The 12500-nt window shown below is 46.0% G+C and overlaps 1 protein-coding gene across 1 annotated transcript in view; it reads left to right on the forward strand.

Annotated features, from left to right (window-relative positions):
- The window catches only part of shank3a (SH3 and multiple ankyrin repeat domains 3a), a 301875-nt gene that overhangs the window by 179769 nt on the left and 109606 nt on the right, over positions 1 to 12500 (forward strand). The window contains exon 10 of the mRNA XM_042703868.1: positions 4637 to 4703. Within this exon, the coding sequence (XP_042559802.1) occupies positions 4637 to 4703 (67 nt within the window). The remainder of the gene's footprint in view (positions 1 to 4636; positions 4704 to 12500) is intronic.

The raw sequence follows: 12500 nt of genomic DNA on the forward strand, positions 1-12500 counted from the left end.
TGTCCCTACCTGTCTCACACCTGTCCATACCTGTCTGTACACCTGTCTCACACCTGTCCCTACCTGTCTCACACCTGTCCCTACCTGTCTCACACCTGACAGAGGGGATGCTAACACAGTCACAGTGGTGCTGCTAACAGACCTGACAGAGGGGATGCTAACACAGTCACAGAGGTGCTGCTAACAGACCTGACAGAGGGGATGCTAACAGACCTGACAGAAGGCGCTGCTAACACAGTCACAGAGACGCTGCTAACACAGTCACAGAGGTGCTGCTAACAGACCTGATAGAGGCGCTGCTAACAGACCTGACAGAGGCGCTGCTAACAGACCTGACAGAAGGCGCTGCTAACAGACCTGACAGAGGGGATGCTAACAGACCTGACAGAAGGCGCTGCTAACACAGTCACAGAGACGCTGCTAACACAGTCACAGAGGCGCTGCTAACAGACCTAACAGGGGCTCTGCTAACACAGTCACAGAGACGCTGCTAACACAGTCACAGAGACGCTGCTAACACAGTCACAGAGGCGCTGCTAACAGACCTGACAGAGGCGCTGCTAACACAGTCACAGAGGCGCTGCTAACAGGCCTGACAGAGGGGATGCTAACACAGTCACAGAGGCGCTGCTAACAGACCTGACAGGGGCGCTGCTAACACAGTCACAGAGGCGCTGCTAACAGACATGACAGAGGCGCTGCTAACACAGTCACAGAGGCGCTGCTAACACAGTCACAGTGGCGCTGCTAACAGACCTGACAGAGGCGCTGCTAACAGACCTGACAGAGGCGCTGCTAACACAGTCACAGAGGCGCTGCTAACAGACCTGACAGAGGCGCTGCTAACAGACATGACAGAGGCGCTGCTAACAGACCTGACAGGGGCGCTGCTAACACAGTCACAGAGGCGCTGCTAACACAGTCACAGTGGCGCTGCTAACACAGTCACAGAGGCGCTGCTAACAGACCTGACAGAGGCGCTGCTAACAGACATGACAGAGGCGCTGCTAACAGATGTGAGCTCATGTGTTTGTGCTCAGGGGGGCAAGTTAATGCACCATGGGGCATCAGCAGAAACAACAGTGAACACATCAGACAGCAACAGAGTAATGAGGAAGAAATGATGGGTGCCATTATTGGTTTCAATAATGAGAGTCGACACTGTGTTGAGAATAAATAGGCGATAGCATAGCCCTTTTACTTCAGATGCTCTCAACAATAAAGCAGGCTACATACAGCGCATCCAACCTAAGAGACGTTACAAAATAACTGACATAGAATGTTCTTAATTCAAACATAACAGTTTTCTAACAGACTGATTGCCACACAGAATACACAACTGAAAATACACATAGGCTTGATAATAACTTAGGGATTATACATTCTACTTAAAGTGTCATTTATTTCAACAGCCATAACAATTACCCTTAATGCCTAGAGAGAGAGGGAGAGGGAGAGGGGATGGGGGAGGGAGAGAGAGAGAGATGGGTTGGGAAAGAGGGAGAGAGACAGAGAGAGAGATACAGATATATACAGATAGAGATAGATAGAGAGAGAGAGAGAGATATATTCAGATACAGATAGAGAGAGAGAGAGAGAGAGATAGAATAGCACAGACTAGAACCGTTATCCCTTCCTCATTTGACGCTAGGCAAAGGTAGCTCTATCGCTAAAGTCACATCAGGAATATATTTTCTATAAGGATCCATGGATTTAAACATGGTCACCATATTAACATCTTGCCCCTCATTGTCTCAAATTTATAATAACTCACAGAATCTTAGCTTAGCACGAGGACATTAACCTTTTAACTAGGGTGACCAGATTTGAGTTTGTGAAAAAGAGGACACTTCGTCGCGGACCCCGCCCCCTCCCCCTCGATGAAGTTTTTGGACATATTTTTCACATGCAGATGACCCCGCTCCCTCCCCAGGACGAAGTTTTGACATCTTTTTTACATGCAGATGTCATGTGCTATTGTAAACGATGCAACTAGTGGAGGCGGCAAGGTGCTCAGTGTTGCCAGATTGGAAATGGCGTATTGTAATGTAACAGCGAGGTTACGCACAGGGGCGAATCTAGGTTCCCACTTTTGGGGGGGGCTAAGCCCCTAGATTAAACCTATTATTTTTCCTGTGACCCAGTAAAACTAGGGGGGTCTGGAGGCGTGCTCCCCCATAAGACATTTTTGAAAATATCCTTTTGAATAGTGTCCTCTAGTGGGTTTTAGGAAGAGAAATTAACCAATTTAGATTTAAAATATGGCACAACAATAAACATATTGAGGACATCTGCTGAGATAGGTGCTAATTATACTGTAGCATGGTAGGGATTTGCAGCTCAAGTGAGTAGGTAAACGTTGTAGGCTAGAGTTCACCAGCTAGTTATAGTAGGGTAGCATACCCACAGGATCAATGAACCGGCATGATAAAAGAGAGCCACGACATCTATAATTAACTCGTGATTTAACCATTTCGTTTCTTTTACTATTTAAAACTTCATGTGCTATACCTTTATATCCAGCCGCTGATTATGGCAGCTTTCACCAGCTTGGGTCGAACAGTCGCTCCAAGTCTGTTTACTAGACGTTAACCCCGTCTGTCTGCACGCTCGCGAGGCTCACTCACTCACTCACGACCAAACAGAGCCGTGCACTTGCCACCACAGTCTCAAACAGGCGGGATTCCTGTGCTACTCGAGTCTATTTTATTTCTAACTCTAAAAATTAAACACTGGGAAGTGGTCGACCAATGACAGTTCTCTCTACAGTGAGAGCTCGCGCAAGAAGGTGGAGCGTAAGGGAGATACCCTTTCCAAAACTTGTAATGAGGTAATAACTAGTTTGTGAAAGACAGAAACACAAATATCCGACGAGGCAAAATCCCGGACGTTTTTGGAATCCCTGCTGGACGCATTTTTTAGGTCTCGAAAAGAGGACATGTCCGGGTAAAAGAGGACGTCTGGTCACCCTATTTTAACAGCTCACAGAATCTTAGCTTAGCACAAGGACATTAACCTTTATAACAGCTCACAGAATCTTAGCTTAGCACGAGGACATTAAGCCATATAACAGCTCACATCATTTTAGCTTAGCATGAGGACATTAAGCCATATAACAGCTCACAGAATCTTAGCTTAGCATGAGGACATTAAGCTATATAACAGCTCACACAATCTTAGCTTAGCACGAGGACATTAACCTTTATAACAGCTCACAGAATCTTAGCTTAGCACGAGAACATTAAGCTTTATAACACAAACTATATGATAACCCTTTAAGGAATGTCACAAACATTCATTATGGAGGGAGAAATCAAGGAGTGAACATTACATAAACCATCTTCACTCTTTGGTAGTGATGAACAGAGATATGAAGGGAGATGAAGAGAGAGAGAGAGAGAGGGAGATGAAGAGAGAGAGAGAGAGAGAGAGAGAGAGCAAAAGGAGAGGGAAACATTTACATTTACATTTAGTCATTTAGCAGACGCTTTTGTCCAAAGCGACGTACAAGGGAAACCTTAAAAGAAAGAAGAAAGAGATGTGGAGATGGCAGGCTATAGAGAAAAAAAGGATGAAAGAAAGAAGGGGTCAAGGTGGAAGAGAAATGTGTAGATTTTTGAGAATGTGAGGGTTATAGGAGGTTAAGTGTGTATGCGTGTGTGTTTTTGTGTGTGTGAGTGTGTATGTATGTATGATGCTATGCTATGCTGAGGAGCTGAGGTGCCTTGAAGAGAGATGTTAAGTTAAGGAGCTGAGGTGCCTCGAAGAGAGATGTTAAGTTGAGGTTAACTGAGTTCCTCTTGTTACCATGGTCACCGTGTGTGTATGCAGGTGCGCTGGTTAGCTGCTGGGCTGTGCTGATTCCACAGCTCACCTGAAAGACCTGTCGCCCTCTCATCCATCCATCTCTCTCTCTCTCACTCTCTCCCTCTCTCACTCTCTCCATCTCTCTCTCTCTCTCTCCCTCTATATCTCTCTCCCTCTCTCTCTCTCTCTAATTCTGTCACTGTTTATTGGGCTATCTTTTTGGAATAGTACTGTAATGACAAATGTAATGTCTGTCCATGTTGTTTTTGAGCCAAGAAAGTGTTTTTCTAATTCTAATTCTTTACCCCTCTCTCTCTCCCTGTCTCTCTCACTCTCTCTCTCACACACACACACACACTCCATCCCTCTCTCTCCCTGTCTCACTCACTTTATCTCACTCTTTGTCTGTCTACTATACATCTCTCTCACACACACACACACACACTCCATCTCTCTTTCTCACTCTGTCACACACACACTCCATCTCTCTTTCTCTCTCACACACACACTCAATCTCTTTCTCTCTCTCTCTCACACACACACACTCCCTCTCTCTCTCTCACTCTCTCTCACACACACTCCATCTCTCTCTCTCGCTTTCTCTGTCACACACTCCATCTCTCTCACATACTTCATCTATTTCACTCATACACACACCATATCTCTCTCACACACACACACAATCTCTCTCTCTCTCACACACACACACACACACACACACCATCTCTCTCACACACACACACACACCATCTCTCTCTCACACACACACACACACCATCTCTCTCTCACACACACACCATCTCTCTTTGTCTCTCTCCTTCTCTCACAGGTGGCGATCATTGCTGGGAATTTTGATCTGGCGGAAATTATTAAGAATCACAAATCATCAGATGTTGGTAAGTTCAGCTGCTTTTTCCCTTCTCTAGTTAACTCTCTCTCTCTCCCTCCCTCCCTCTCTCTCTCCTCTCTCTCCCTCCCTCTCCCTTCCTCTCTCTCTCTCCTCTCTTTCTCTCTCTTTCTCTCTCTCTCCTCTCTCTCTCTCCTCTATCTCTCTATCTCTCCTCTTTCTCTCACTCTCTCTCTCTCCCTCTCCACGGTCCTCTCCTCCTCTCCCTGATATTACATTATTTGAGGAGAACTTGTCTTTGTTTCTGTCCTGGTCTCCTTCTTCTCTCGGGTTGGCTGGGGAAGGGCCTTGGCACACACACACACACACATCACACACACGTCACACACACATCATACTCACATCACACAGACACACACATCACACACACACACACACACACACACACACATCATACTCACATCACACACACACACACACACACACACACACAACATACTCACATCACACACACACACACACACACACACACACACATCATACTCACATCATACTCACATCACACACACACACACACACACACACACACACACACACACACACACACACATCATACTCACATCATACTCACATCACACGTCACACACACATCACACACACAGCATAAGTTGGCTGGGGGTAGGGCCTCAAAAACTGAGTTTGCTGTCATGACACCCATCCCATGACCGTAAAGATGTGGATGGCTGTTCATTAAGAAGTTAAAGATGTGGATGGCTGTTCATGGAGAAGTTAAAGATGTGGATGGCTGTTCATGGAGAAGTTAAAGATGTGGATGGCTGTTCATGGAGAAGTTAAAGATGTGGATGGCTGTTCATGAAGAAGTTAAAGATGTGGATGGCTGTTCATGGAGAAGTTAAAGATGTGGATGGCTGTTCATGAAGAAGTTAAAGATGTGGATGGCTGTTCATGAAGAAGTTAAAGATGTGGATGGCTGTTCATGAAGAAGTTAAAGATGTGGATGGCTGTTCATGGAGAAGTTAAAGATGTGGATGGCTGTTCATGAAGAAGTTAAGACTACACACAGCACACATGCAACACACACGTCACACACACAACACACACGTCACACACACAACACACACACAGCACACACGTCACACACACATCATACACACGTCACACTCACAGCACACACACATCATACACACGTCACACACACAGCACACACACATCATACACACACGTCACACTCACATCATACACACGTCTACACACAGCACACACACAACATACACACACGTCACACACACAACACACACACATCATACACACGTCACACACACACATCATACACACACGTCACACACACATCACACACACAACATACACACACGTCACACACACAACACACACACGTCACACTCACAGCACACACACATCATACACACGTCACACACACAGCACACACACATCATACACACACGTCACACTCACATCATACACACGTCTACACACAGCACACACACAACATACACACACCTCACACACACAACACACACACATCATACACACGTCACACACACATCATACACACACGTCACACACACATCATACACACACGTCACACTCACATCATACACACGTCTACACACAGCACACACACAACATACACACACGTCACGTCACACACACAACACACACACATTATAAACACGTTTACACACAGCACACTCACAACATACACACACGTCACACACACAACACACACACATCATACACACGTCTACACACAGCACACACACAACATACACACACGTCACACACACATCACACACACATCATACACACATCATACACACATCACACACACATCATACACACATCACACACGCATCATACACACATCACACACACACCCCTCTCATGCTAACACTAGCCTATTTCCCCCTCTATGCTAACACTAGCCTATTTCCCTCTCTATGCTAACACTAGCCTATTTCCCTTTTATACTCCCTGTCATGCCGCTCTTCTCGCTAACACTAACCCATTTCCTTCCCACCCAAAACGCTAACGCTACCTTATATTCCGCTCTCCCTTGCTGCCTGCACGTACAGCATTTTGGGTAATGGATCACTACCATTAGGCAAGAGCAATATCACCACGGCAACAACTCCCCCTGGGTAGAGGCAGGAGCTGCAATTCAATTTCAGCCAAACACCATCAGGAACATGTGTGCAACAAACGCGCACACACACACACACACTAAGAGCTACATACTTGTGTTTTTAATGGATTTACCTGGCTCCAGCCAAAGTGCTTAAGCATTCCCCTTCCTTCTACACACACACACACTCACACAAATACAGAGGCAAACGCACACATACACACCCACACACACACACACACACACTCAGAGCTGTATACTCAGCCCTTTACTCCACCATCTCCTCTTCAATCTCTCTGCTCCTGGTAAGCCCATCTCTTTAGATGATTACTCCTCCTGAGGAAGAGGAGGAACAGGAAATTACATCACTCCTCCTGAGGAAGAGGAGGAACAGGAAATTACATCATTCCTCCTGAGGAAGAGGAGGAACAGGAAATTACATCATTCCTCCTGAGAAGGAGGAGGAACAGGAAATTACATCACTCCTCCTGAGGAAGAGGAGGAACAGGAAATTACATCACTCCTCCTGAGGAAGAGGAGGATCAGGATATTACATCACTCCTCCTGAGGAAGAGGAGGAACAGGAAATGACATATCTCCTCCTGAGAAGGAGGAGGAACAGGAAATTACATAACTCCTCCTGAGGAAGAGGAGGAACGGAAAATGACATCACTCCTCCTGAGGAAGAGGGGGACCAGGAAATGTGCACTGGACCTCTGCTTTCCCCCTCAGGGTCACCCCAGAGCCCAGAGCAGGATGTGACTGGGTGTGACTGGATGTGACTGAGGGTTACTGGGTTTACCCCTTGGTCTGGTCTGAGCTTTTTTTTTGTGTACATTTTTGGATCACTGCAAAACTTAATTAATATCAACAATGGGGCAGAAACAGGGATGCGGACATTGATCAATTAATTTGTGTAGATAAATAAGTAAATAACCAGATTTATATTGATCAATTCATTTGACAAGTTCATGTGCATTTGTGTGTGCCTGTGTAAATATATAAGTAAATGAATAAATAAATAACCAGATTTTATATTTATAATTTATATTTATAGTTACTGTATATTATTTATATATGTTTTATGACAAAACATCAACATCAATTTATCACAGACAGCTGTTTAACACTGTGGTACAAAACTAATGTATCAATTTATATTAACATTAATCATTCCATGAACATAACATTCCATGTTAGTAAGTGTGTCTACGTGTGCGTGTCATTCAGCATTCAACTTCTTGAGGACACTGTTACGACCCTGGCAGGTCTAGGCCCCGCCCCAGGATATTTTGCATGCCTGTTCTGTCTCTGTTTCCTCAGCAGATAATGGGAAGCAGGTGTAGGACAGGTGTAACCCATGATTGGTTGGGCTACAAAAGCCCTGATCAGATGGCAGTCGTGGAGCGTTGGGTTGGTCGTCGGATTTGGATAGAGATTGGTTTTGGAGTGTCGTTGGTTTTGGAGTGTCATTGGTTGTGGATTATCGTCGTTGTTTGTTTATATTACCATTTACCTGACTGTACATTACATCTTTTGTTTCTCTTCATAACACTGATCTTCACCACACATTTGCTATAATTATTAGATAACTATATAACCTTGTAAACCTTTAATAAATATATTATTATTATTATCCTAAATTCTGCGTGGCCTCCCCTTCTTGTTTTGTGCCTTGAGCTGGCTCGTAACACGTGGGGGCTCGCCGAGATTTTTTTCCGGGAATCTGGTTAAACAACTTTTTCATCCACTCATTGGGGAATAGTGGTGGTAAAGCTGTATTGATTTTATAGATCGGGATATTGGCCTTTGATGCTGACGGGCATAAAACTGCCGGTGCAGCAGGAAGGGTATTGCAAATTGGGGGAGACACACGCGGAAATTGGTAAGTGTTAAACTTGTATTGTTTTCGTTGGGTTGCCGTGGAGGAGGGAAGTCACTTTTCAAAGTGATTGCAGCTGGTGGCTCTCGCTGCAACAGACACGCTGTGCAGGCTGGGGAAAATTGGGTACAGGTGTAGTGGTAACTGGGTGGTAATAGTAGGTGAGTACCTACTGAGCGAACGCAAACCCTTGCGCAGGTTAAGAGCGCTTACCGCTTTTTGTTGTTTTGGCCGTGCTTGTAAGAGTTTGTTGTTTTTCGTGGGTGTGTCGGACGCGCTGGAGTTGGTTAGCAGCTCAATTGCAGGTGGACACACTGAAGAAATAGCCACTGGAAATAGCGAGGACTGTGTGTTGAAGATAGATGCGGGGAAGCTCTAGTCGGTTGGATTTTTGTAAGTGGGTGGTGATACACCTGTGCTTAATTACCGGGTGTGCACGGTCGCGTCTGAGCCACCGGGTAAAGAACACGATCAGGGAGAAGGCATTGGTAGACCTGGGCCAGATCGGTTGCAGGGGGGAAGTAGGCATTGGAAATGGAAGCGATGGCAGAGTTTTTCGAGTCTCCGACAGAGGGGTATTTGGAGGGGCTCACGAAGAATCAGTTGGGGGAAGTGGCAGAACATTATAAGTTCAACGAAACCTTGCCGAAAGACCTGAGGAAACAGGAGTTAAAAGAGGGAGTGAGGAAGGGTTTAGTAGAGAGGTCCATAATAGGGGCAAGCTCCTATCCTTTAAATCCCACAGCAGCCTCGACTCCAACACGCTCAGAGTCAGGTTCCCCTGCGCTGAGAAATGACCTCAGTTTTGAGCAACAGATGGAACTGCTAAAAATGCAGAACGCGGAGAGAGAGAAAGATCGCCAGTTGGAATTAGAAAAGATGAAGGGAGATCGGGAAGAGAAGGTGAAGGAACGGGAATTTGAAAAATTAAAAATAAACGAGAGACGGGGAGACAATGATCGGGTTGTAGAGATAGAGAGGTTAAGGTTAGTAGACGAAGGGAAGTTGCAGGAGGGTAGAACTGGAGACTCCTCTAGGTCATCGAGGGGGGGTGGAGTAGAGACTTTATCAAGTATGGTTAGGTTTCTGCCAAAATTCAATGACCGTGATCCCGACATTTTTTTTTCACTGTTCGAGGGCATTGCCGAGGAGCAGGGTTGGAACGACTCAGAGCGTACCCTGTTGCTCCAGACTGTTCTTCCTGGGAGAGCGCAGGATGCGTTTGTTGCCCTGCCTGTGACCGACCGAAAGTGCTACCAGCGAGTGAAGGAGGCAGTGCTGAGGGCTTACGAGCAGGTTCCGGAATTTTATAGGCAGCGGTTTAGGAATTTGAAAAAAGAGTATAGGCAAACTTATTCTGAGGTGGCAAGAGATTTGGTTGGGTTTTTTAATCGCTGGTGTTCGTCTGTTCAGGTTGAGACATATGAGGACTTAGGGGATTTGATGGTCCTGGAGCAGTTTAAGAACGTTGTGCCGGAACGACTGGCTATGTTTATTAATGAGCACAAGGATGAAGCTGCTCCTGATGACTGCTTACTGTTACCACGTCTCAAAAATTCGGAGATGTTAAAGAATCTGGATGGCCTGTTGGGCCATATGCCTGTGGAACAGAGGGGTGATTTGGAGTCACTGATTTCATCATTTGCATCTTTATTTTCTGATGTACCGACATGCACGAACGTGATGGCACATGACATTGACGTCGGGGAGGCTGCTCCCATTAGGCAGCGGTTCTACCGAGGACCACCGGTAAAACAAAAAAATTCTAGAAGACGAGGTCCAGTATTTACTTGACAATGGCCTGGCTAAACCCTCATATTCCAGTTGGGCGTCGCCGTGTTTGCTGGTAGCAAAGCCAGATATGACATTTAGGTTCTGTACTGATTATCGTAAAGTGAATATGGTTACTAAGCCTGACTCTTTTCCCCTTCCCCGAATAGAGGACTGCGTAGATCGAGTAGGTGCCGCCAAATACGTCACAAAGTGTGATCTCTTAAAAGGCTACTATCAGATCCCTTTGACGCCGCGGGCGCAAGAGATTTCGGCCTTTGTCACTCCGTCTGGGTTATACTCGTACAACGTAATGAGCTTTGGGTTACGTAACGCCCCCTCAAGTTTTCAACGCCTCATGAATTATGTAATATCGGGGCTTGAGGGTTGCGCTGTTTATCTGGATGATGTTGTTACAGTAGGTGACACGTGGCCGGTGCATTTATCCAGACTCTCTGCATTGTTTGAAAGGTTTTCGGCAGCTAACCTTACCATTAATCTAGCTAAATGTGAGTTTGCGCAGGCTACCGTAGTCTATCTGGGGAAGGTGGTAGGGCAGGGAGAGGTACGGCCGGTGCGGGCCAAAGTGATGGCCATTGACCATTTCCCAGCTCCCACAACAAAAAAGGAGTTGATGCGATTTTTGGGCATGATCGGGTACTATCGGGGGTTTTGTTCAAATTTTTCAACAGTGGTTGCACCCCTCACGAATTTGTTAAAGGGAAAGGTCCATTTTTCGTGGACTGAGGAATGTCAACGGGCATTGGACAATGCCAAATTGTTGCTGAGCACGGAGCCGGTCCTGGCTGCTCCCCAGCTCGACCGACCTTTTAAACTTCAAGTGGATGCCAGCCAGGTCGGGGCAGGCGCAGTGCTTTTGCAAACAGACGGGAAGGATATAGACCGTCCGGTGTGTTACTTCTCAAGGAAGTTTAATCGATACCAGTTCAACTATTCCACCATCGAAAAAGAAGCGCTGGCTATGATTTGGGCTCTGCAACACTTCGATGTGTATGTGGGTGGGGGAGCCCATCCCGTTGTTGTATACTCGGATCACAATCCGTTAACGTTTTTGCACTCGTTACAAAATCCGAATCAACGACTGATGCGTTGGGCGTTGTTTTTGCAACCTTACAATTTGCAGATTAACCACATTCGGGGCGTGGATAACGTAATGGCAGATGCGTTGTCCCGCGGGGTGGTGGGATAGGTTGTGGGTTTGGGGAGTGCTGGGTTTGTTTTGGTTGGTTGGGATTGAATGGTTTAGGTAAAGGGGGATTTGGGAGGTGGCAGAATCCCACTTAGGTGGGCTTCTGTCTTAAGGGGGGGGATGTTACGACCCTGGCAGGTCTAGGCCCCGCCCCAGGATATTTTGCATGCCTGTTCTGTCTCTGTTTCCTCAGCAGATAATGGGAAGCAGGTGTAGGACAGGTGTAACTCATGATTGGTTGGGCTACAAAAGCCCTGATCAGATGGCAGTCGTGGAGCGTTGGGTTGGTCGTCGGATTTGGATAGAGATTGGTTTTGGAGTGTCGTTGGTTGTGGATTATCGTCGTTGTTTGTTTATATTACCATTTACCTGACTGTACATTACATCTTTTGTTTCTCTTCATAACACTAAACTTCACCACACGTTTGCTATAATTATTAGATAACTATATAACCTTGTAAACCTTTAATAAATATATTATTATTATTATTATTATCCTAAATTCTGTGTGGCCTCCCCTTCTTGTTTCGTGCCTTGAGCTGGCTCGTAACAACACTAACACTTTGTGAGGCTTACCTCTGAATGTGTGTTGGACACTCCCTCTAGTGGCAGAATGCTGTAATCACACCTTCAGCAGCTCCGCTGGAAGCTGCTCAGCTCCACAGTGTTTGTGTGTGTGTGTGTGTGTGTGTGTGTATGTGTGTGTGTGTGTGTGTGTGTGTGTAGGGGGGAAGGGGAAAGGCTGTTCATAACCAGTGAAATGTTAGCAGTGCTGCTGTTATTATGATTTTGATTTCTCCCGTGGCAACAGAGGCCATTT

Source organism: Clupea harengus, chromosome 3, assembly GCF_900700415.2.
Source record: "Clupea harengus chromosome 3, Ch_v2.0.2, whole genome shotgun sequence".
Lineage (NCBI taxonomy): Eukaryota > Metazoa > Chordata > Actinopteri > Clupeiformes > Clupeidae > Clupea > Clupea harengus.